At 44.2% G+C, this 27,005-nt stretch overlaps 1 protein-coding gene across 1 annotated transcript in view; it reads right to left on the reverse strand.

Moving 5' to 3' along the window:
- Nucleotides 1–10,643: 10,643 nt before the first annotated feature.
- Nucleotides 10,644–27,005, reverse strand: part of PHLPP1 (PH domain and leucine rich repeat protein phosphatase 1) — a 141,554-nt gene continuing 125,192 nt past the window's right edge. The window contains exons 12-17 of the mRNA XM_032117033.1: nt 26,180–26,342; nt 21,812–21,942; nt 18,033–18,137; nt 16,899–17,093; nt 14,615–14,843; nt 10,644–12,735 (exon numbers count right to left, since the gene is read on the reverse strand). Of these exons, the coding sequence (XP_031972924.1) occupies nt 11,593–12,735; nt 14,615–14,843; nt 16,899–17,093; nt 18,033–18,137; nt 21,812–21,942; nt 26,180–26,342 (1,966 nt within the window). The 3' untranslated portion in view covers nt 10,644–11,592. The remainder of the gene's footprint in view (nt 12,736–14,614; nt 14,844–16,898; nt 17,094–18,032; nt 18,138–21,811; nt 21,943–26,179; nt 26,343–27,005) is intronic.

Here is a 27,005-nt window from a genome sequence, read left to right on the forward strand (position 1 = left end):
GGCTCCTGTCAGCCCTACCATTTCTTTGAGCCTTTCCCTGCTGCCTGCCCTTCGCATACATGTCTGTGCATCACCTGCATGCAGCCTTCAAGGTCAGCACTGAAAACGAGCTCAGCTGTTTCTCTGACACAGCCCCTGACAGCCCAATTTCACCTGCAGCCACGGACTGCACACAGTCATCATCCTCAGTCCCTCTTTGGTAAGGGGGATCCTCAGGGGGTATCCAGCTTGCCCTGTGATGATCACAGCTCCTCACCTGTTGGGGCCCTCCCCCCTGCTGTGGGGTCCTGGGAGAGGGGCCCCCGGGGGGAGGCACGGGGTTTCCCTGCCCCTGGTCAGCCTCATTCCCCACTGGTTGTTTTGTGCTCCCTGCACGGGCAAGGACCCTTGGGTCCTGTGATTGAGCAGTTCCTTGGCAGATCCCGGCCATGCGGCTGGAGAAATAAACATCTCTGAAACATCTACCAAGAATCGGTCCATACATATTTCTTTTCCACGGGCCTCGTTGATTGATACACGTGTTGCAGTATCTGCACTGTAACAAATGGTGGATAACGCAAGCAGAACGGTCGCCGATCCCCATGGACAGCGACTGATTTGTGAGTAAACTCTGGATTTCTCTTCTTGTTTTTCTGTTCCATCTCTAAACTACGGAGGAACCATGGAAGGGCTCTTGGCTCTCCGAGCTGCATATGGACATTTATCTTAAACTTGAAAAGATTCTTGAACAACAATTTGTAAATTTTAGCTTAATTCAAGCTCAGAAGGAACTGAAACATTTCCTTTCATGGTTGTTTAAGAACTTTTTCTACGTTTCTTGGGATTTGATTCTTACCAAAGACTTTTGGAAGACCGTTTGGACACAGTTAATTTCTGAGTCAAAATATATGCCGATGGAAGAATATTTTCGTGACTATTATTTAGTTACCGAGACTTCTGAGCAATGTCAGCTGTGCCCTGGCGAAGGGAAGCCTGCTCAGGGACCGTGCGGCCTCGGCCACGTGCACCGAGCAGTCCCCGAGCAGCAGCGAGGCAGTTCCCGTGCGCGGGCGGAGCAGCGCGAGCTGCAGTGTCGGTGGCGGAGCGAGGCACAGCGGCAGTGCCCGCCCGGCCCCGCGCAGCGCGTGATGGAGCGAGCCCCGGGAACGCCCGGCCGGGAGGGGCGGCGCGCGGGCGGCGGCGGGCGGCGGTGGGAGAGGAGCTGCGCCCAGCCCGGACACGCGCCGGAGCAGCGCCGCTCGGAGGGCGCGGGGCAGCCTCAACACGGGGGCCAAGCCAAGACATTGGAGTCGGTGAGGTGGTGGCCACACGGGACCAGGAGCCATGACAAACATGCAAGCACGTGATAGGAGAAGTTGTAGCCACAAAAATCACAGGAACTGTGAAATGGTACAGTGTAAAAAACAACTATGGATTTATAACATGAGATGATACAGGGGAAGATTTATTCATCCATAGAACTGCCGTTAAAAGGAATAACCCTAAAAATTACCTGCAAAGTGTAGGAGATGGGGAAGTTGTACAATTTGACATAGTGCAAGGAAAGAAGGGTTTACAAGCAGCAAATGTTACTGGGCCTGGAGGTATTCCAGTCAAAGGCAGCCGTTATGCACAAAATTATAAACAATATCCATCCCAGCAACTTCCCTACCCACAACCTACTTTCCCCTTTTACCCTATACCCAATATAAACCCTTTCCTAAGTTTACCCCATCCCCAGTTTATTCCTAATCCGTTTTTCACCCCATGGCTTCCCTATACAATTCCCTTTCCCCACAACTCTTCTCCGATGCTGAGGGGGGGATAAAAAGGTGGAGGGAAGAAATTAAACCCTCTCCTGCATCAGTTTCCCCACAAAGCATGCTCAGAGAATCCTGTCTCTCTTCCGTCAGCCCTAAGATGTTCAGAGAATCTGTTTGGACATTTAAAGACTCAGGAGGGTGGCTTGTTTTGTTTTGAAACTGTCCTTGTTGTTTTCAATGTTAAGTTTTAAATCTCTTTTTGTTAAAAATAAACGGGTGAAATGTTGGGGTCTCTTCCCCTGCCATGTAGCCCTGGGAGAGGGGCCCTGAGGGGACGCATGGGGTTTCCCAGCCCCTGGTCAGCTTCATTCCCCACTGGTTGTTTTGTGTTCCCCTGCACGGGCAAGGACCCTTGGGTCCCGTGATTGCCGCAGTTCCTCGGCAGATCCCAGCCATGCGGCTGGGGAAATAAACATCTCTGAAACATCTAGCAAGAATCAGTCCATAGATATTTCTTTCCCATGGGCCTCGTTGATTGATACACGTGTTGCAGTATCTGCACTGTAACACTCACCTGCGGTGAAGGAAATAGGGATAGCAAAGGCCAAACCTGCCCTTCTCTGAGAGGCTGTCCTGGGGCGAGACAGCACAGCATCTCTCAGCCTCAAAGCCTTGGGTACAGCAAGAAGCCTTCTGGGACACCAAGCCTTTTCTGAACCTTCACAAAGAGGATTAAAATGGCCACCATCCCTGGAGATGTGAGGAAATGGATGCAGGTTGCAGGGTGAACTGGAGCTGCCTGGCAGGAGAAAAGCCCCACTGCAGATGAGAGGTCACTAGTGAAAGGAGCTGGGCTGAGTAGCTCATTCATCTCAGCTACCTGTGAGACTCCTGGCCAGCCCCTTTGGGTTTAAACCATCAATTTGCACCAGTCTGCTTCAATGTGTGAGCAAACAGCTTTAGTCAGTCAGAGAGAAAAGCCTCTAGCTGAGTCCCCCAGCATTAGCTACCCACAGAGGGACCCCCTCCCACTGAAGAGTCTCAGAGAAAAACAATCTCTCTTTGAAAAAATGTGTCTCCATGCCCTAATCCTGAGGAGGAAACAAAGGCTGTAACATATTTAGGCTGAGAAAGATAGGAAAAAAGAAAGAAAGGAGAGAGGAGGAAGGAGGGGAGGGGAGGGAATCCTCCCCCTGATCCTGCATCCCACCACTGAGTAGACTGCCATGAAAATTTCATGATGCTGGGTTGTGCACCTTTGAGCACCCATTTTCCTAGATGTGCCCTTTATTCAAACAAATTCATAAAATAGTTCAGTCTGGGGGAAATCTTGTCCAAAAGAAAGCAAATCACCCTCCAAGGACACAGGTCTCTTGTTTCAATGTGAAAGGCAAAACTGGTGGGGGGGAGGACAAAGAGGAGACAGGATGTTTACTCTTCCAAATAAGCTTAACATAACCTTTACATTTCCCAAATAATTAATATATCTGGAACTGGAAATCTGGTGCTGCTGGAAGATCTTTGTGTATTAGGGCATTGCCATCCTGCTGCAGAGCAGCTGTAAGGGGGAAGGACCTTTGTACCCATCTGCAGAAAGGAAATTTTCAGGTAAGCAGAAACAAGAAGCTCTCCTATTTTCTTAAAGACAAAAGAAAATTAAAAGAAAAAATTCCCAGACTATAATACATTTTATCCCAATTTAAGCTTTTTCCATGAGTCCTCCAGAGAAGAGTTTGAGTGTATCCAATGTGCAGAAACAACTAGGGACACAAACAGGTTGTGCAACAGCAGAAACTGAATTCAAGGCTTAGCATTAAGAAAAGTCAGGATCTCAATTTACATGGGAAACTGCTCTAAATTGATGAGAATACATACAGGGATTAGAGCACTAAAGAACAGTTTGAATGGAATTTTTCTTTCATAATCCATGTATTTTACTCCTAGTGCAGACTCGCCTTCATTAAAGTTATTCTTCTGGTAGTTTTCCACCACAACTTATATTCACTGTAGAGTTAAGCAAAGCTACAGATACACATCAGAACTTCAGTAACTCAGATCTCTCAAACACATTTGCAGAACTTGGACGTCTCCTTTTGTTCTTCAGGACCCAGGTAAGTTGCTGAAGGGCACTATGAGTGCATTGTTTATGACAGCTGTGACATTCATTGTTACTTTTCTCCTTCAAAACATCATCTCCCAGAAAAGGTGGCACTTGGTGTATTGCAGCAGCTCAATGCCAGCACAGCACAAAAACTGTCACAGATGCTCAGCATCACCCACCATAAATAAAACATGAGACCCCTCGCAAGGTCCACCAGTTGTCAAAGCGTTGGATGTAATTGGTTTTGGCGTGTGACAGTGCAAAACGGGCAAGTCACAGGATGCCCTTCATTACTACAAATGGTCTATTGATTTCCAGGGATGCCTTTTGCACACAGACCTGCACCTGCTACTGGGCTCCCCAAAACTTGCAGGCCGTGCTGAAGGGCTCGAGGGTGGGAAATGCCTGCGTGTGTTTTACAAGTAATTAGTTTTTCAGAAGGATGTAGAAAGGCTCATGAGACAGATGCACACAGGTGCAAACAGGGTGTTTTCCTTGCTTCAGAATGCAAAAATAATTCCCCAACAAAGCCCTATCATAGAGCCATTAAGAGCACTGCTGTGTTCACCACTAAATCATGTCCTCAAGTGCCCACAGCCACAGCTTTTGAACACTTCCAGGGATGGTGATTCCACCACTTCCCTGGGCGGTCTGTTTCAATGCCTGAACACCTTACAGTGAAGAAATTTTCCTAAACCTCCCTCGGTCCAACTTGAGGCCATTACCTCTCATTTTGTTACTTGGGAGGAGAGGCCGACCCCCACCTGGACACAGCCTCCTTTCAGGCAGTTGTAGACAGTGATAACATCTCCTGAGCCTCCTTTTCTCCTACGCAACCTAAACACCTGCAGCTCCCTTAGCTGCTCCTCATCAGACTTGTGCTCCAGACTTTCACAAGCTCCATTGCCCTTCTCTGGACATGCTTCAGAACTTGTGCAACTTAGAGAGAATTCAGATTTTTACGCTGTTGTGGATCAGCTCTGATGGTGAAGATTCAGCAGTTTATTGCTCCAAATAAGTGAGACATGCTGGGATGAAGATCTCATTGCCCATTTGCTACGACTATTTGAGATCTTGCTAAGACCCTGTTTCACCTGGCAGCACTGCAGATGCTCTCCTGAGCAGTAGCAGGTGTGGCTTCCCTGGCTGCCTCAGTCCTCACATCTTTGTTTGGACTCACAGCAAATACTTCTAACACTCAGGGGGTTTCTGAGATCTCTCGGACCATGCAAAGCCAACTCCTGCTATGTCAGTGTTGCTGCCTTCCTGCCTTCCTTGCTCAGCTGAGGGAAGGCTTTTCCGGGCCTCTGGTGCTCCTGCATGGCTCGCACGATGGGGTGGGAGCCCAAGGGTGCGGGATGCAGCCGTTCCACTGGCAGCCGCCAAGGAGGAAGATGCGGCAATGCTGGTCCTGTCCCGCGGTAACACGAGGGGGAGCCCTTGCAGCTCCCAATTAATACGGACAGCAAGAATACGCCTTTTCCCACCCCAAATATAAACGCTCAGTTCCTCATCAGAAAAAACCAGGAAGCCTGAAAGCCATCTCTGATCATCTTCACAAGGACATTGCTTCTGTTTCAAACAAGTGCAAGCCACAGGCCACTGGGAGTGGGGAAGGCCACTTGCTATGGATCCCCCTTCCTACACACCCCTATTTCTGATGGTGCAGGATGGACTGGGGACATCCTTTCCCATGTTCTTATCACCAGAGCATTCCGAAAATGCCAGGGAATGACTTTGCTGATACCTGAGTTGATTCTCTGTGGCCAAATTTTGCCCAACAGAAATGAGAGAACGGAAAAATCTCTTTAGCCCTTGTAAAATGAAACTACCACAGCTGACTTGTCAAAGCTTGCTTTTGGGGAGATTTGCTGCTTTCAGGAGGACAGCTTTGGCCACTTTAAAGAGACACAGCAGTTTTTGCTCGTCCTTGCCACCCAATTTTCAATATATTTGAACAGAGTACTTCACTATTGCACTATTCTGTGCACAATATGTCACTATATATTCTGTAATTTCAGGACCAAGGTAAGTACTAACTGCAAGTGCACCTACTGCAAGATTTTTTTTCCACAAAATGCTGGTGAGTCTCTCCTTAAGAGGAATTAAAATGAAAAAGCATCTCACAAGTCACAGACTTTTGCTACACCGGTCTCTCTTCACAGTTCCGCATCCCAATTTCCTTTAAAGCATTCAACAGCATACATTTAATTAGCAAAACAATCCCATCTGTTCCACGAGTCAATACTAACAACTTTACGGTTAAAACACATTTATTTCTCTTGGTGCAGCTGTGCTGAATCTGACGAGGGGAGAAGAGCCTGCTGTGCTCAGAGCATTGTGTCTGGTGCCCAGGCTCTCATCACAGTGCTGCTGGCACCAGGAGCTCCTAAAAGACCTCCAGAGCCCCGTCCCTGCCCACTGATGGCCCCTGGGACACCCCTAAGTTACCTACATGCCCTAAACACAGACCTCCACAGACAATTCTACAGAACCACTGGTAAAAGATCACTTTTCTGTCTGTTTCCTCAAGTTTTAATGAGAGACACAGAAGAACAAGCTCAAACAAGAACACCAAACGCACCAGAGGCTGTGATGAGCAGCAAGACATTGGAATTGAAATCCTAATAGGGAACAGGGCAAGAAGAGCCAGCTGAACTTCATCCACCAGCAGGAACTACTTCCCAGCCTTGATACTGCATACTTCATCCTCTCCCCCAAAGCCTGACGTGCAGGAATCCACACTCTGACTGTAAACCCAGGCATCCTGGATCTCCTACAGCAGAAAGCCTCAAGGGATCACCTAACTCCTGAGTCTCCCTACGAGGGAGCAGACCAGTCCTGCCTGTCCCAGGTCTCTGTAACACTGCAGTTATTATACAACAGCTCCCTCATGCTGTCATGCTCCTGACAAGCTCTTGCAGTTTAAGTGTCTCCCTTCAGCTTACAGTATTAAAAAAATATGGAAAAAGATGAGATAGTGTCTGCTTCGCTCAGATCCTGCCTCAGTCTCAACCTAGAGGGCAAGCTTAGCTCATGGCACGAGATAAAAGGTAGGACGAGGTATCCAAGTCAACCGCAGGTGAATCCAAACTTGTCAGCCTGAGAAAGGATGATCTAAAGGATGAACTGTTGACCTCAACGGGAATGGAAATACAAATAAAAAGGTCTGGATAAAAGCAGGGACCAATCATTTAAACCAGGGACTTGGAGCAAACAAGGAACTTTTTCCCCACTGATGTCCTAGATAAATGGTACACTGATTCTGCCCTGGGGCTGCTGTTAATCTATTTAATATCTGGGGGTTTTCCACACCCACCTTTTGATTGAAATGGCTGCAAAGAGTTACTTGTTCTCAGGCAGCAGACAAATTTTAACTTTTAGCTTTCCACAGAAGCAGCAGTCTTGTTAGGTAGGGCATTTGAACACTTACAGCATCAGTGTAGGGCACAGCAAAACACAAACAATCAAGAGGAAACAGACTGGTTCATGCAGCACCCCATGAAATCCTCAGTGCAAGCAGTGCAAGCATGCAGGTAACAAATATGTAAGACAAATCAATTAGTGCAACAATAGCAGAAGTTAACCCCGAACAAGTCAATTGAACTAACAAAGCAGGGCAGTAAAGCAGGTTAACAGAGAAAAGTAAACGTAGAGTCATTTAACAGACGCCAAGGCTGTCCTGGTTCCAGCTGAGCCCAAAAGACATTTTTACCACCTTCTGGCCATGTAGCTCCCCCCTGCAGCCAAAGCTCTGAGGGACCTGACCCTCCAGCACTGCTGAGAACTGTTTGGTTTGAGTGCCTTCTCCTCTTAGAAAAAGCGCATCTCTTCACTGACGGCTGACAGTGTCCAGGGAAATCAGGCTGATCAGGCTGAAGTTACTGTTCTCTTCACTCCTTTGAATCCTACTGCTCTGCTTGAATTGATTCAAGCCCTTCTGCTCCCCCGACCAGCAAACCCTTCACAGGGTTATCCCAACCAACCCACTCAAGTGCACATTTGCAAGCCCAGACCTGCAAGGCTGCACCCACGAGGCACCATCCGTGACAGTGCAGAAATGCAGAAATTACCTCCAGAGCCAAGTGTGACATTTCATTGGCACCCAGCCCCACAGAGGTGCACTTCCGGAGTAGCAAAGTTATGCTGAAAAAAGAAATATGTACAATTTGCTAGAAAATTACATGTATGAGTTGCAAACACGAGGGCTGGTGATGAAGCTGAGCTTGCTGTGAAGAGATTACTTAAAGCAAAACTTACAGGGCACTACAGCAGCAGCACATTCTATAGCCATGAGGGAGACAACCCACATGGACACAGCAGCACGCTCCGAGGGCAGTAAGCCAGAGGGAGGCAGTGCCACCATGGCACTGGTCACCATCACAAAGATGGTGGTGCCGCACGCTGAATGCCCAGGCAGGACGCCAACAGCCTATTCAGGCACAACAAAATGCATTACACGAGAGCACTGTGGGCAGAAAGCAAGAAAAAAGCTTTTATGGCGTTTAACAAAAGGCTTGCATTTACAAGCAAAGAAGCCACTCAGTTGATTCTCAATACTACCACAATTTTCTGTTTAAAATTATCTTCCAGGAAATAATGTAAATATGTTCATTTCTCTGCCATCAGCCATCTACCTCCTCCTATTCATGCACTTCTGCTTGTCTCAGATGCATCTACCAGCAAGTTTCAAAGGACACGCAAGGTTTGATTATAAAGGTAATGTGGTTCTACATTTTCCACAGCTGAAAGCATTCTTCTTTTTAGCTCCCAACCTATGTCCCTGCTACAGCTGTCAAGTTCTGCAAACAAATCCACATCTGTTTGAGGCAGATAGTTCCCAGTAGGTCAAAACTGTGCAAAATATACTGTGGACATAATCCTAAAATCATGTACAATATTAGTGCATGTAGATACAATCAGTGACGTTAGCTTCACCCCTCGTGAGGTAAGAACATACTAACCCCCTTTTGTGAAAGAGGACAGCAACGTCCAGAAAAATCATGAATTGCAAACACTGTACCTTGTTTTTCAAGTCCCAGTTTAAAGCCAGAACAAAATACCTTTTGCCCTTGTTTAAAAATAAATGCTATTTACAAAGATGCTGCAAGCCATCCAATCTACTGATCTAGCCCAACACATGACATAAAGCCCAGCAGAGGGATGAAGTTGCCCCTATGAACGCACCAATCCTTCATATTATGACTTGTTAAGACAGGCTACTATCACAGACATCTTTTCAAGGCAGAGCAAAAATCCAAAGGTACAGCTCCTCCACCAAAATCCTGTCACTTTGCTGCCACAGGGCTTTACAGAAGGCACCAAGCTGAAAGGGGCAGCCTTCAGTGGGCTGTCAGTTTTGACCATCTATGCTTCCAAGTAAGGGCATAAGGGGGGAAACCACATCATTGCCTGTACGCAGTGAATGTCACAGAGGCTGGCAAGTTCTTGGGAGTCTGTCCTTCAAATGGAGGGAAAGTCTTTACAGAACCTATGTGCATATCCTCCTATTCATATGAGAGAAGTATCAGTTGTCAGCACTGAGCCAAAGTTTAGCTCACATGAAACGGTTCTACTTCCACCCCTACTCTGCCCTCTGCTCCTCCCTCTGGGGTACACCAGAGACACCTTATCACAGAGACCAACAGTGGCAGCAAGGTTACTCCTCCACCAGCAGCAGGAAAATAAAGGTAGTGTCCTTGCTAGTGATCACCTTCAGCCTCAAGCAGCATTGGAACTGAAGGAAAAAACCAAGAGAGTATTTTCCAAGGACAGGGAATCAATTCAGCAAAATCTGAAATATACAAACTGTTTACCAAAGAACACCTAAGAGTTACTAACCAATAAACCATAAACTTTGTTTGTTTAAATACATTATTTAATGAGTGTTCTTTAAGAAAGAGATATTTAGAAGCTCAAATTACAATGAAATACAATCTTCTAGATCTACAGTAGACAGTGCTATAAACATTTATCAAACCAGGTATTTTAATGTTTGCTCCTCTGTTGTTATTGTTATTAAGGAAAAGTAACAAAAAGTCTTCTGTTAACAGCAATCCTGTTCTAACTTGGCCATTTCACTCTAGAACAGAGTAAGGACAGCAGCCTGTCACCACAGTCCTTTTCCCAAATACAGACCAAATGCCAAGAAGGAACAAGACACTGTCATGACTGCACACTAATTCAGCTTTTTAGAGAGTGAGAAGTAAAATGGAGCAGTTGATTGGGGGCAATATGAGAAAGGACACTGCTCCCTTCCCACAGGAATCCCAAAAAGATGCCCTTTTGCTACCAAAGTCTGATTGCCATCGAACTCGGGTTCATTCAGCACATTGGAGCAAATTTACATAGGTAGTCTTAAATTCACTTTTCCACCTTCTCCTCATATATTCTCTCTTCTCTCAGTATCCAATGTTTTCCTTCTAACTTTTCTTATCCCTTCATCATTTCAATCTTCAGTCACTCAGTTCCAGCGGGACAGAGCCAGAGCACCGCTCCTCTTCAGTCTTCTGGCATTGTCAATAGTGCGGCAAAGGGCAAATCAGTAGTGCTGAATTAGTACCAAGAAAGAAAAAACGAAGAGATCAATTCTTCAGAGAGTTGGTTTGTATCTTTTAAAGGCCACTTTGCACAACCTTTCAATTCTGAAAGCACAAGTGAGCTTCTGCAGTTAGTGTAAAAATGTGATTGAGCTGAAAAAGTTTCAACACTTCTTGGTTTAACTGAGCAGCATGCTGAGGAACCACAGCAAGCTGCTGTTTGAGAGCTGCTGCTCAGCTAGTTAGACATAAAAGCAGACATCAGGTGTAAATTTCATATTTATTATAACAAAAATTATGACATGTTCATTTGTGCATTCGGCTTTAATATAACTCTTGGTATGTAAATGTTCTACAGCAAATGAGCTCTATACAATCATGCTGGTTGTGGCAGCAGTAAGGAACACAAACAAAACGTGTCTGTAAAAGTAAGGAAAGAAAGAGACTGGAGGAAAAAGTGGGTTTCTTTGAACAGTCTACACCACCTGGGCTCTAGCTAACTTGTACACAGCCACACAGTCCATTATGCTTAATGACCATGGCCCCAAGAGTCGCTTAAGAAAAAAGGTCAGTTTTTCAGGTTGTGTCCTTAATGCCAAGGCTACAAAACATGTAAGCATCACTATACAACACTGAGCTATTTACAGGAATTTCCCAATCAACTGTTCTCTCAGAGAAAATTAGTGAATCTCAGTGACTTAAGTCACCTGAAAGAGTAAAGCAACTCCTAGGAGTTAGTCTCCATATTCTACAAATGTCTATCATTTTCAAGACCAAAAAAAGCCTTTTCTCTCAAAGAAATACAGTATTACAATATTACTTAAATCATTTAGCACTGGCTACTGCCCTGCTTTTCAAACAAAACAAACAAGCCATTTTAAAAAATATTACATCATCATCTGTTTCTCAGCAATATATTAAACCTTTTTATTTTTTTCATTTTTTTTTTTGTTTTCCTGTTTTACACTTGATATGTTAAGGGAGGGTTAACTATTTTAAACTTTACCAGTCAAGCGTCTCTAGAAGAAAGTCAGTGAATATTAAACCTAACAAACTGAAAAGCTGCAGTTATCTGTAGTGGCAGGATAAGGAAAAGGAAGTATATAAAGGAAAAGGGTAAGGAAAACCCCTGCTGTAATGCAAGCCCACTGGGTCTCACAGTCAAATCTCCTTATTTGTTAGTTTATTTCTGAGCAGTAGATAGAGTGGGTCATAGTGGTGTGTCGTAATAGTCTGCCAGGTGGTCCATTGGATACTGCCTCTGCTGCTGCTGCTGCTGTTGTTGCTGCTGCTGCTGTTGTTGTTGTTGCTCCTGGTGCTGCTTCATAATCTCCTTGACTTCTTCTTCGAGCTCTGGTGGGATGATGAACTGGTCATCGGGATCAGGTTGTGCTGGAGCAGCAAAGTAGCCCCCGGTTTTTCTGAGTGGTGCATCCGTTGCAACTTCAATTAAGTTATGGCTCCTCTCGTGTGGTGCCACAGAGCCGTTGCCCCGCCGGCGCCCTATTGTGCCCATGGTGGAATATTCAGCTTTCCTGGGAAGGCCGGGCTCATCTTCATTGGCACTGATGACGATACCTTCGTCACTGGCTTCCACTGGCACTTGGAGAAGCTGCTTCTCCTTGGCTCGGCTGCAGTGGATGTCCACCTCCACCTCCACGCGGCTGCCGTTGGTGAACACCCCCTCGATGGGCTCCTCGTCGTCGCTGTCAAGGCCGTTGTCGGAGAAGGCGCTGGAGAAGGTGGCACTGGAGAGCTGCCGCTGGAAAGAGTTGGACAGGCAGACGGGGTGCAGCATGCAGCGCTGCTCCCCCGGGTACGCCGGGCTGTTCTCGTTCATGGCCACCTGCGGGGGCTCGTCCGAGGCTGTGGACCCCACCTCGCTGCTCATTTCCGAGGTGGAGATCTCGCTGCTGATTTCCGAAGCCATGCCGCTGCTCGAAGACGGCATCCCGAGCGCGTCTGTGGGCCTGTCCTTGATGACCACATTGACAGACGGGGGGAAGATGCCTGGGCTTGGGGGTGGGACCCCACTGAGCTCACAGCAGCAGAAGCTGTCCTCTGTCACGTTGAGCTGAACCACGACAGCGCTGATGCTGTCATTGCAGCCATAACTCTGGGCCAAAGTGCAAAGCTTCTTGGCGGCTGCCAGCGCGTCAGGCACATTTCTGACAGCCTCCACTGCTTCATCCATTGAGAGGCTGTCCCACAGCCCCTTGCTCCCCAGAATGAAGAATTCATCTTGTGGAGTTAAGGTGATGGACTGGACGTGAGGACGCGGCACAACACTTGGGTGAAGGAAGGTGTACCCCAAGATTCTTGTTGAATCGGTCACACCATTCACTTTGCCATCCTGAAATTAGAAAGGACAGGAAATTGGCAACGTGACAGACAAGGATATACAGTACCTGCCTCTCCTTGTATTTTATTGATGGCTGTTTTTGTGGTACCCCCAACACTGCCACTCACAGACAAGGAGACAGACAAGCAGAGTGACGAGGTGACAGAGCTGGGATTAGAGCACAGCAAAGGCTGTTTTGCAATCCTGCGCTGCACCTCCTACACCCAACTGATTTGTCATCAGCACCACCTATGCACAGACCAACAAAGCAGAAGGCTGCAACAAAGAGCCATCTATTCTGCTCCTACAGCTGCAAGAGCCAACTGGACAAATCTTTTACCAGTGAGTCAGACTCATCCCTCCTCCACCCACTGTATCTGGCTTTGGACAGAGCAGAGCAACACACATTTGATATAGGGGCAGGTCATTCAGTTATGAGTCTTCTCTTGCAGCTGTAACAATTGTAGGTTTCATCTTGGCTCATCACTTTAGAAACCAAGGTTCATTAAAAAAACCCTTTAAATTAAGCATGCAAGTCAAATGTAGCAGAGAGCAAGTCTACATCTCTCAGTCAGCTGAGTTGTAGTGAAATGTTTTACACGCCCCAATTACTTACTACATTTCCACTTAGATATGACATTTCCAAAGAGAGGAGGAGTAGTATCTGAAGGGATAACATCAGTAAAAACGGACGCATTTGAGAAAAAAATCCCATGCACGTCCAAATCCCAGAATCCTGTCCTGGTTAGAATGCAAACTGCCAAAATAAGCAGAGCAAGTGTCTGAAACAGCAAGTCTGGCTATCTGTCAGCTTGCTGCAGATAGCTGCACCCGGCTAATTGCGTATTCAAGAACAGCAAAGGTGAGGATTTACTCTTTGGGTGCAGCTAGTAACTGTAGGGGTTATTATAAAGCAGATAACCACAGAAAAGTGAACCAAGACTAAAAAAGCTTCCTCCTTAAAATCACTCAGAAGAAAAAAAAAGCCCCATGTCGGCTTGTTAACTTTCCCATTAGAAGGCTGACAGCAGTGATAAGCCATCAGTGTGTATGAAATCAGTGAGTCATCTGAAGATTCAGCCCAGAAATTTCTCTTTTCCTCTATGGAGCCACAAAATGAGCGTGCCTCCGTGATGTACACTATGTTGGAGTGATTCCCTTTCAACTTGTCAAGTTTGAGATCCCAGCTCTCACCTTTCCCTGGCAAGATCAACAGGCACATGACTTACTCCACACACACATGCCCACCCTGCTCTCAGGCATACAGCAGTGAGGTTTCTGCCCTTTCCCCCACCATTAGGAAGATTCAATATTTATCTGTTCCTCTGCATGTGTCACACAAGGCAAAGCAAAACTGACAGCGGTGGCTTCAAGCTTCTAGGAAAGGAACAAATAGTTTTCTCCTCTCTCACGGTTCAGCTGAGCACAGGGTGAGTTTTCCTTTTGGGCAAGTGCTCTCTTCAAGAGCAGCCTGTCAAAGGGCAGTTCTGGGAACATAGCTCAGACAGCAAAGTCAGCCTGCCAGGAGCAAGGAGTCTCCTAAGGGAAGGACGGCATTGCTCCAAGTGCTCTGCCCTCTCATCTTTGTTAATTGGAAAAGCTCTCCATGACAGTTCCAACACAGCAATTCCTCTCCCATTAGGAAAAGAGTATCTGCTTTCCTGTTTCAATGCAACATGCTCACAGCTGCTCACTCTTAAAAGCTAATCAAAATTCAGCATGGCAATAGGATGGAAATGCAATTTGACTGCATGGTATGAATCACCTTGAAAGGAAAAGTGCAACTGAGGAACCCACACCATGAACACCACCTCCTAGAGGTTACTGATACCAACATGCAATTTCATGCACTGCTGTTGCAAGTTCTAACAGTCCCCAGCTGTTCTCTAACCTCTGTGATAATGGCCTTATGCTGCTTAATCCTCTTCAGCTCTTCCTCACAGCTCATCATGTAACACCTGGACAAAGGCAGAGGTTTCCCATTCCGGCAGAGAACAGTTTGGCACTTCCCCACATTTGCTGAGGTTAGTGTGAAGCATCCACCAGGGTCCATGGGATCATGTTTTATATGGCAAAGGACAGCAGAGCCTCCAAGTTTCTGTCCAGCTGTTCCAAGTTTCCTGGAATTTAAACAGAACAGTGATTGTTCTTTAATTGGAAAACAAGTGTTCGGGGCACTATGGAGAAACAGACGCTGTTCCACAATCAGAAGCATTTGGGGCACTGGCTCTATTGGATCACTGGGACAGAAACAAAAGTCACTGAGGACTGACACTACAGCAGCAGCACTGCAGGAATCCCACGTGCAACTCTCAGGCAGGGTGTTATTTTCACGTATGCAGATACTCAAATATGCTCAATTTTAGAAAAAAAAATCTTTGTGCTTATAAGAGTTTCACAGTTGTCTTTTCTTTTACATCTTACAGTGTTTTAAAGGTCAGGTAGAGCTTTGGCTTCTGAAGCTATGGATCTTATTATAAAAATAATAATTCTGACTGTAAAAAACCTCTACTTTTGAGCAAAAGCAGAATACAGAGGTTCACTGTTTTGTGATATCTTCAGGATAATGCTCTCAGAAGCTATCAAATTATGACCAAAAAAATCACAATGGCTGTGACTTCCACTGTAAGAAGATACATTTTTAATTTATGCTGTCAGGTACTAACCTGTTAAACATGTTCTTAGAAATGTTTAAGCCTGCTTTTTCAGCAGGAGCCACAGTGGAAAAAAAAACCTATGAATAAAATTGAAGTTTTCAGAATCCGGACATTAAAATGTAAATTAATTTCAATATTAGACTGTGAAAAAACATCCTTCCCAGTAGCTTGTTTATCAGGATCTTACTCCTATAGTAAATAGAAAGCTAATTACTAATATTTATATAAAGGCTAGGTATAGCTAGTAAGAACTTTAGATTCAAAATCCTGGGGAGAGAATGCACAACTAAATTTGCAACCAAGCTTCAATGTGCTTTTAAAATTATTTTTTACAAATACACTTTAGGAGTGCTGTGTATCATCTGTAAACATCAGTGAATGACTAACTGCAACTGGAATGAATATTATTTCTGGTTATCCAAAGAAGTGGTTAGCTGATTTCTATTCGAGAGAAAAAAAAAAAAAAAGACGCAGCTTTTTGTAGGAATGCCACATTCCTTGTAAATTGCATTAGTAGCAAACAAAACCACTTAATAAGTACTTTCAGTACTGAAATTTGCTATTATTTTTGATTATTTTAAGTATATGGCAACCACCTTCTCAGTTAGCAGTCTGAGGCACTGTTATAAGCAATTATGGGAAGGAAGTGTTTTCTCTCTTGCGTGTGTAAGATTTAATGCCACCCTACTGCTTCTCTGTCTTTCCCAATACAACAACTTCAGTATTTTTCCTTTCCAAGGGTGCAGCAATTCAACAATAAGCAATGCTACTTTTAATTTGATCAACTTAGTCTCTAAGCTGCTTATTTGCTTTCTTCTTTGTTTCCCTGACCTCTTCACTCTCCTCTGTTCAATTCCTTTCACACTTCTCCTTCACTCAGTGTCTCCCTAGGCACAATTTCTTCTTCTGTCAAGAACAGCACGCACAGTTTCCAAACCACTACAGAGAACTGCTACTACACTCACAGCTATTGTATCACAATCTCTCTGGATGGGTCCAGCTCAAATAACATTCAAAGGCCAAAGGGATTTCTAAGAAGTCAGACTACATGTTTTAAATATTTGTGTAGCCTTAAATAACCTGAATTGGTACAGAGGAACAGAAAAGATGAGTTCAGGCTTTACAGGCAGTAGTAGCAAGGAAGTTTAAAAAGATGATCAAGACATTCATACCACTGACTTGGTTATGGCCAGTTGTAAACCTTAAGACTTCGAGAAGATACCAGAAAGAAATAAACCTCCACCCACCACTTAGTCATGAGCATTTTAGTAACTTTGCAAGTGGATAGGGATTTTTCTTGTCTGGTTGGAGAGGTGTTGGGGCTTTTCTCCCCACACGTGAAAGGAACTAAGAGCAATATTCACAAAACAAGCAATAAAAGGAAACACTGTAGCCAGATACCCAGGCTTTTTCCTCCTCTCACGTTTCTTTGAAGCAAGAGCAGGTGCCTGACCTGAAAGCAAAGAAACTGCACAGTGAGCACAGACAAGGTAAAAAAAGCTTCAGATCCAAGACTACCTCTGCATAACGATGAAAGTGTTGATCATATATTCCTCCTCATTCTTTGTTTTCTGCAGCTCTTCTGCCAGGATGTCACTCATCGTGCACTGCAGCAAGTAGGGCACTTCCACGTTGCGGTCCCCATCAAACACACCATAAAGGGCCTCCCGGTTGTCACAGAAGTTGTTGGCCGAAAGTGCTGCCACACACAGCCTAGGGAAAAAACAAAACAGGAAAACATCAGGGGGTTTATCCCACTACTAGTTTCTCAACTTGTCATTTTGACCAGAGAGGTGCAGCCTGGTCTGAGCACCAGCTTTATACACCTCTGGTCACAGGTGTTTCAGGACTGCTTTCTGAGCTGCAGAGGTGAGTCAGGCCCATCAACAGTACTAAGGCATGGAGAGAACTATACTGGGAAGTTCAAGCCAAGCCCTAAGGATTCTTCCTCCTTTTCAGCACGTAAGCAAGTCCCTTATTTGTAGAAATAGGGGGGGAAAGTATCTCTGAAACAACACCAATTTAAACTGCACTTGCTACTCCAAAAGCCATCCTTGGGATCTAGCACGCTGACAACCAAGTTGAGTGCTAAATCAGCTAAGAGCTAGGAAAGGCTTGCTGGCACTTGCTACGGAAACCTAGGTAGCAGAAGATTTCTGAGAAGGTATTTGAGGAACAAAGAAAGATTTGTCACATTGCCAGCAACACAGAGACTAGCAGGCTCTTGGTACGTTATTTGTCAAGTGCTGCCTTAGTCAAGAGGAGCGCCATACACTATGAATATTCAGAGTTTTGGCCATTCTGTCTCTTCTTTAGTATCTCTGATTTGCTTGGTAAACATCCTTTGGTTGAAGATAAAGAAGCTTTGCAAAGAGGAGAATGCTTTTAAACACTCAGATCTTTTGCAAGTAGCAGAGTCTTGCATAGACCAAATGTGTCGGCTACACTTGTATCTTAGCAACTTCCCTAACAAAGACCCAAGTGGAGAGCCAGGCAGGAGAGCTCGCTATACAAATGGGAGAGACGTGGCTTGGCCTCTGCGAGCCCCAAAACATCCCCAAAACTCCCACTGAGGAAAGGATCTGTTTGTCTCGGCCCAGAGGCGCTCTGCTGTTGGGCTGCTCGCACAACAAAGCCCTGGCCAGCCCATACTTGTTCTTAACGCCGGACGCCTCCGTGTAGCCGTGACTCCACACTGCCGGCGCTCCCGACGCGTCGCCGGCCGAGGGCTGGTCGATCTTGAAGCACCGGATATTGCTGCAAGGAGAAAGGAAACAGGAGACATGCAATGGATGGACTTGCTGACATGATCCAACTTAAAACACGAACAGAACTTACTCTCCCAGTTCTTAGTAACACATTTAATAGTAGAAAACAAAGCAGGACATCCAAAGTGGTTACCTTTATGTGCCTGTATACAATAAACAATAACTGAGCCTCTATGAGGCTATCAGCTGCACTGTTTTCCTTAGCTGGTTTGTATTTCCCTGCTTTCACCCCTGAGCTATTTGCTTCAAACCAGGCCCTGTAGGAATACAAAGCAAATTTGCCACTAGTTTGATGAAAGCCAGTACAGGAAAGTGACTTTTTAAACTTATACGTCTCTCCCACACATTTTAACAAGTTTCTGTGCTCTTTTCCTTGTACTCAAATGAAATCTCTTGTATGACCCACAGCATCCCCTAAATGGAAAAAAAATATTTAAAATAATTGCTTAGAAACAACTTGTAGTAACAGCCTTTCATGAAAACACCCAGAAAACAGAAATCAGTTCCATCCTGATCCTGCACCAACCTGTAAGAGCCAGCCTGCAGTCCTGACAGCAGGCACAGCCCTTCTGCATTCCCCAGTTGTGCAGTCCAATTTTCACTTACGCCCTTGATCCTCAACCCTCCAATTTACTACCAACATAGCCTTTAGCCTGAATTTCAAGTATCTCCTGGAGCATAGTATAGACTTAAAAAGGGCCCAGCCCTCTCTGTTTATACTCATCTCTTCACAGCCCTGCTTTGCTGGGGAGAGATGACCTACCCCCTGCTCCCTACTGCTCTCTTCCAAAGGCAGGAAAAGCGAGCTCCCCACACGCTGAAGACACTTCAAAGGCACCCAAACCTTTAATGAACCAAATGAAACATAAAAGGACACAAGCAGAAAGGTCTAACTGTTCACTCTGAGCATTCATTTTTTCTTCCTCTAAACCCCCACCTGACCTGAACACACAGGAAAGTCTTTTCTGCATTGCAAAGCCTTCCTCAAATAACCTAAAGTACTGTCACATCCAGTTTGATTTTACATTAATAGCCAGGATGTACATCAGCGAGGGCAGACTAAAAGCCAACAAATTACATAAATAATCTTAGAATCACTTGTGTTTTAAGTTCTTGGTTTTGCAGCCCTCTGTGTGACAAACAGGAGGCAAACATCTTGCCACGACCACTAAAAAAGACTAACTAACTCCAAATCAAACTGGAAACCTGGATCTCTTCTAAAGTAGCAGAGATTTTAGTTCTGTTGCACCTGCAAAGCAGGATGCACATGAGCAAACACGCTTTCTCTCTAGACTTCTCATACAAGGCATTTATCTCCAGGGCAGAGGAACCTGGGTCACAGAGGTTTCTGTTTGTTTCTTTTTTAACTGAGTTGATTGACCACTGGTTCCTGGGCAGGTCAAGGACCCAGAGTTGTCTCAAGGCTTCCCAGCAGTGGTGAAAAAAAAAGCTACCTCAATGCACTGATTCCAGCCTCCATAGGGGCACCAGTGCAAACAGACCATGTGTCCAGAAGGGAATGATACCCAGCAGAACATCCTATGCAGGCAATACAGGCTAAAGGCTTCTGGACAGCACAGCTTATTTTCCCCTGAATTTAAAATGACTGTTACAATTGAACTAGATGCTCTCTCTTAAAAATCAGAGTAACGGCATTTTTTTTTTCTTCTTTTTCATTTTAATTGCTAATGAAAATTCTTACATCCGATAAAGCGCTTGGCAACATCCTCCTAAGTATGCAAGCTTCCTTTAAGATCTCCATACATACTAAAAAAGCAAGCATGCATGACAGGACTCTTCTCACCAGCACCAAGAATACATATTAACCTACTACCTGCTTGAATTCTGCCAGGGCACAGATGGAGAACTGCCTTTCACATGCAGAAGGAGGATATAAAAAGTACCAAGCGCACAAGTATTTTTGTGCCTGCCACGAAAATCAAGTGAAAGAAGCACCTCCTCCCTCACAATCAATTTTAGCAGTATACCATAAAAGTAAGGCTAGTATATCAGACACTAAGAAACTCCTCAGGAGGCCTGGAACACCTGACTGTGCCTAATGAACACTAGTGAACAGAACAGACCTGTGGTCTTAAGAATAATTTATTTTAAAAACCCCCCCAAAACTAAAAACAACAAACCAACCAACAAAAAACCAAACCAAAAAAACACCAAAAAACCCCCAAACAAAACACACATACACAAAAATATCCGCGCCCCACCCCCCCCCCCCCAACCAAACAAACCAAAAAATCAACCAAACAAAAAAAACCCACTCACACCCCCAAGGCCAAAACGAAGAGCAAGCAAAACGCACAAAGGGAAAAGTTTCCTGTGAATTATGGACCACACACATGCCAGTGAAAATATGGCATATAACTGGGCAACACTACTCTTCAACTACTTAGAATTTCAATTTGTACTATAATGCTACCATGCATGATGCCTGAATACTATCATGGCAGGAGAATGTGTGCCCATCTTGTCTGCTGGGTTATACACAAGAAAAGCTGATCTTTCACTAAGTTTTGACACCATTCATTAAGTCTATAAAACATACATATTTTTTCCCCCATGAACCAGAGCAATATTACACACTGCTTCTTCAGGAAGATTTCCTGTATGCGACAAAGCAGCTCTGAAAATAGAGGCATGCCCCTTTTTTCACTGTCTGCTGCAGAACATAGACTCTTGTTTTTATATGTGAGAAATCATCATTACTCAAATTTCCACCTATATTTTGAAGATCTGCTGATTAAAGCTAAAAGTAAACTCACACCTTAAGTTTCCCTTGCTTGCACAACAGATTAGGGTTACTATTCCAGTGTCTGATCTTAACCAGTTAAAAGCAAACAACATGAAGTACCTGCTCAACCCCTAAAAAGTACATCAATCCTCCTTGAAACCATTCAGTGTTTAAGAATAAAAGAGATTTAGAAGGAAACTTGGAGCTGGTGCAGTTTCTTACAGGACATAAGAAAAGTTCAAGGCAGCACCACTGTCCACAGATTATCCGGTTTACTGCAACAGCTTCCCAACACACTGCAGAAGAAGTGACAAAGCATTTGGGGAATTTCAGTTATGGATGGCACTTAAGTCCCAGTGCAGAAAACAAACAGGTAGACAGGAAGGAAACTGAGGGTACCAAAGCAAAGGAACCAGTTTTGCTGCAAACAGAGTGTGAGATGTGAGTCTTTAGCAGTTTAAATACAAAAATCCATACAATTTTTAGGACAGAAGCAGACATATGAAGGGGAATAAGAAACAGTATGTGAAGAGGTAAAAGCAGCACAATGGCAAAGACAGACCCAAGCAGATGAATGTGAGAAAAAGATATAGCAAGCAGCTACTGACATCTCATTGGTGGTATAAAATATGTCTTTTGGCTAATGTGAGAAGTAAAATGGAATCAAACTGGCCCAACAGTGGTTACACCAGACTAGCAGACCCCTCCAGGAGTTACAGCTGAAAGCAACTGCACAGAAGTGGGTAAGTCGTCCTCTTCAATGCAGCATCAATTTCTGACCTATTCACACAATCTGTTACTTTCTGATCCACTGGCAAAAGGGAACCATATTCCTTAAAAGAGATACCACTTCTCTGTATTGTGGTTTTCGCATCTAGAATCCTTCTGCTCCTTCCCTACTCTGTAAGGCAACTTACTTCAGAAGCTCTAGGGTTTTGTGATCCAGGGCTAATCTGGGGTTTCCAGTCAGGTCCAGCTCCTGCAGTTTTGGAGGCAGGTTTTCAGGCAATGTCACTTCACTCAGTTCGTTGCAGCTTAGGTCCACACACTGCAAAAGGAAAGCAGCCAAAAAAGCAAGAGAACTCAGCTATCATCAAGATCATACAAATTTTGATTAAATGTGGTAATGCATGTTTCATGAACAATAAAGGCTGCAACCAAGACCTAAGACCATTAATTTAAGTAAGTGGCTCTTACAAAAGAAATTCTTACATGGCATTCAGCCATTTTGCCAGATGCCTGGGACACCTAGAAATATGTTCCTTCCATTTCCATCTCTAGTCAGGTGTCATCTTGTTACAAAACCAGTAAGTTTTGTCTGCTCTTCACAGAGATAAAGATGGTCAGTGGATTTTTACAGTATTTAAAAAAAATGTTATTAATAAAAACAGCCTCTTAATAGACAAAGGAAATGGAGATAAGTACAGCTGGGGCTTCTAAGTGACTGGCATAGTAGTCTCTCCTCCAAATGAGTATGAGCAGGCTCCCAGGAATTCAGTATTTACTGAGGGATATTGAAATAAGCAGTGTTATTAATGTATGTGGAATGGAGGAGTAGAAGAGGGAAAAAATACTGTAGCCATTTTAAACATGGTTTTAATTAGTGTCACCTTAGATGGATTGTATTTAAATATGAAATCAATAAAACAAGTGAAAAAAATAAAGTTTAAATATTTCAAAAATACAAAACAGCAGAGAAACTTGCAGGCTATCCACCAGCTAAGCACAAATTAGCTACAACAAGTGCACTAGAATGACAAAATCCCCAAACATTGTTTAAAGCTGCGTATCCAGATGGAAGTCAATACACAAGGAAAAATAGGGCATATGAGAACAAAATCAACTCTCCAAACCCTATTACAGGATGACTAGTGTAGTATGCACCAAAAACTGGGAAAAAAAAAAAATCAAAGTAATTCTGAGAGGACAGAGCAGGTTGGTATTTAATAGAGGACAGAAGGACTATCCACATCTTTCTGAAAGACCGTGGCACTTTCATTTTTGTAAGTATATTCAAAGACATTGGTTCCTGAGCTGGAAGGAGACATAAGATAACCTAGTAAATCCTGGAAAAGTCTCTCAACACTTTATTAAATCAGCGCAATGGAAATATAAAATTTCTGACCCAAATCTTGAATCCCAAGATTGTCTAATATGGAGGCTTTATTATCTATGGAGAACAAACTGCTGGCGTTATCTAAGCCTGATAAGGAAATCAAAGTTCAAATCTGTCACGCAAACAAAATAGTAGACAGCTTAGCAGCAGTTATTCCAGTGAGCTTTTTCCCTCTGCACAATTCCTTGATGCTTCCAGAAAGCCAGTAATTACTTTGCAGATTAAGGAAGCTTCCAGCAGGCCTTGCTGTGTTCAACACCTCCATGCAATTACATATTTGATGGAAGAGCATGCTGGAATGAAAAGTACAAATACCAGTAATTTCATTGTTCTCCTTAAATTCCCAGTGCACCAAAGACAGTGACACTCTACAGCAGATCCCTTGGTCCCTAGGCACTAGTGCAGATGGCTTATTTATCAGGTTGGAATTTCTTAGGTGTTACTCGTACTCCTTGAAAAATAGGCTCAGAGGGACTTGCTGTGGGTCTGTGTTAAATTTAGTCCTTGTTCTACTCCCCAGACAAGCAGGAAAGCTTATTTCCTAACTTATCCCAATTTCCTCCTGTGTTATTTTAATGCAAACTGGTTTTGCCCCACCCACGCAGCACCAGAGGAACAACTGCAACTGCACAGGATTTTGCACTGGATGGGCCAGCTGGAAGACAGGGTTTAACAGGGAGCATTTGCTTAGGCTGCTGCTTTCACAGCTTTGTAACTGCTGTATTCAACGCTTCAAGGGACTTGGGTTATTTCCACTTGTAGCTGAAGGTGGTCGTACCAATATTAACCTATTTGGCTTTTTTCTTCTGTAAGGCAAGGAAATGGAAGTCAAACAACAGCTGCAGAGAAGAGTCTGCTGGGGCACTGACTCAGGTGTATGTGCTTCCGGGCTGCTCGGCCGTTTGCAGAAGGCATTTCGGTGTGCAAACCTAACTCTGACAGTATAAATACCTGTCACAAAAGACAATAAACCCCCCAAAAATGTATTGTGCAAGGTATTTCTGAGGTCTCTGCTAGGCTCTTTAAAAGAGAGGACAATACAACTTCTGCAGCCTTGACTCTAGTGTGTAAAACAGGCTCAGAGACAATTACATCTTTAAAATGACTTATTGTCTGGAAGTCCCAGAGTTATTGCAATTGTAAAAGCATCGTAATTTACACTAGCCTTCCTTCTGAAATCATTTCATACAGCATAGTAACTGCTGCTACTAACTGTTCCAGTGACACTGACACCAAAAACATAATATGTCAGCCTCTCAAGGCTAATTAAATACAGAAGCGAAACAGCCATTACCTCAGGTAACAGAGTTTCCCCAGGAGTTTAGAGTGAATGCCACTTCAGTTAAAATTAATCATCAAATATGATATACTCACAGAGGCGACATCAGACTATACGATTTTGTGCTCTGCTACAAACAAGCTTGTTTCACCAAGTGACCAAATCCACAGTTAAAGCAATAAATTCTGCACTTACTTTGGCATATTTTGAATGCTATCCTGTATCTAAGAAGGAGCTCAGGTAAGGGCAAGAAATGGATACAGGCAGGCAGCACATGCTTAATCTCCAGACTGCTGAACACCAACCCTGACCTAGAGAAATCACCGAAAGGCCAGAAGAACTCTTATGCCCAACATGAACTCGTCTCATGTAAGTCAAAACTAGGCCTGAGTACGGACCAGGCATTTTCCTTCCACAAAGGTGGAGCCAAAGAACACTTTGCCCTCTTAGATTAAGCCACACATGTTATCCCTGCATTCCTAAAACACTTAGCTGAAGAAAAAACAATACTTAGTGACGTCCACATCTCCTCCTTCTGATGAAGAGAACTAAACCATAGGGAACCAGCAGGAAGAACCTGCCAGCTCTTCCAAGAGCATTTTGCTGCTCAATGTGGCCAAGTAGCACTTTAAATATGACACTTCTATAAACCATTCAGTTTTCCCCCAAGATGCACAAACAAAAGGAAAAAGGTGACTGTTCCCTATCCCTACATGTTTCCATTATCTTTTTTTTATTTTTGTTAACACCACCCTCATATTTTTAAAGAAATGTTTACCATGTAGAGCCTCGCTCTCCCACCCCAATTCTTCCTCTATGAAAAAAGGCTTTACTTCTGATTGATTCTAAATGGCCCTCTGCTTCCTCTGGCCATTGTTCCAAAGAGGGAGGAGTATTCAAATACCCACGAGTTTGTTTGAGATTTCCTGGCTGAAACCACAAAGCTCATCTTTACATATACTCGCTTGTCCAACAGAATTATTGCTCCTGCTGCTTTCCATGACCCCAGACACTGAGGCACACACAGCAGGCTGGGAACTTAGCCTTTTGACTTCACAGAGCGCCAGAAGGACACTTAAGTTGTTTTGTGTCCCTGAATAGGTAATCAGTTCTCAGCCTCAGAGAAGGACAGATTTTTCTGCTGTATCACAAGATTTGTATGCTGTGAGACAACTGTCTCCCAGCTCTGTCCAGCAGAAAGGGCACACAGTGCAAACTATTCTGCACTAGAGCCAGGCGAGAAGCAGGAACTTGATTCACAAAAGGTAATGAGTAGTGCTCATCAGTGTAGTAAAGTGAAGAATGCATCTCTCAAAAAGAAGTGTTGAGAAAAGTACAGAATTACTTCTGGAAACACAGACAGGAGACGGATTAGGTAATCCCCCCGTCGTGCAAAATATGACTGCAATTAGGAAAATGAAAGTAGATTGCCTAAATACTCAAATCCTGTGCTCCTGGATTTATCTCTGTCCCCAAGGCCTATCCTGTTCTGCAGCTTCAGCGGTTTTTAAGACGCGCTCTGAACAAAGTCCATTCCTACAGAATCAACCAACTGCCAAGACAGCAAGAGTTAATTACACATAGCTCTTGCCAAGTGTTTAAGTCATATCAAAACAGACTGCCACAGGAAGACAATTAACACTTATCTGGCAGAAAAGATACCGTGCAACCAAGGTAGGCATAAAATCATATTTTGAGGCTCCTCTTCGTTCCACTCTGAGGCTGCACAGGGGCAAATATTTTGCATATGACTTCAGAGGAGAAAGCAGCTGTCAGATCCCCATACTCTCTGAGAATATACTATCCCATAGCAATGAGAGACCTGAGGGCAGAAGAGAATTGGTAAAATTGCACTACGCTTGCTTCTTCCAAAGCACATTCGTTCCATACCTTTATTTCAGAAAGCTGCATGACTTCTGGGAAGACTTCAATGCAGTTCGAGTGAGCAATTACAGTATGCATACGTCTACAGTTCATGATGGTTGTTGGAATGGCCTTCAGTTTGTTCCCACTAATATCAATTTCCTCCAACTCTTCCAGCTTGGCCATTTTGCTATGAAAACAAGAATTTGAGAATTTTTCTTCTAATAGACGCATATTTTATTTTGAAGCGGTGGTAAGAGCAATGGTTTTTGTTACTTTAAGAGAACAAAATCACAGACTTTGATTCTTGTTCACAGCACTGCCTGTCACTTCTCCTCATGTCAGATGCTAAGAGTTGTAGAGCAAAATGTATACTTCTTCTGTCAGTGTTTGCTCACCAGCTCATTTTCACTCTTTCCTCCTTTATTCCCCTTTCTATCAACCCTAGTTTCTCACTCTATCTCTCCACCCCACATTTTCTCCTCCCCCTTCCAGCACCCCACTCAGCCCTTCCCCCTAAATTAATCTCTGTCCCTTCTCCTTGCTGCTGAAGCCCAGCTGCTCATAATATCACACAAGGACAGAGATGCCTCTTCCATTATTTACTGGCATCTCTTTTTCAAGGCTGTACCCCATCAGTTTTACAGCACATCTTACACTTGAAAGATTTCTGATTAAAACAGAGTGAATTGAAAGCACAGAAACTGCTGCCAAGGGAGAATCTCCTGGAGTTGAGAGGATTTTTCCCTAGTGGAGTCTATTCCACTTCCAGAGGACATTTCCAGATGGCTGTGATTGCAAATCTCTTTGAGGAGAAGCCCACCAGGTGTAAGCAAAGTTACCAAGCCAGGGA

This window comes from Corvus moneduloides, chromosome 1, assembly GCF_009650955.1.
Source record: "Corvus moneduloides isolate bCorMon1 chromosome 1, bCorMon1.pri, whole genome shotgun sequence".
NCBI classification, from domain to species: domain Eukaryota; kingdom Metazoa; phylum Chordata; class Aves; order Passeriformes; family Corvidae; genus Corvus; species Corvus moneduloides.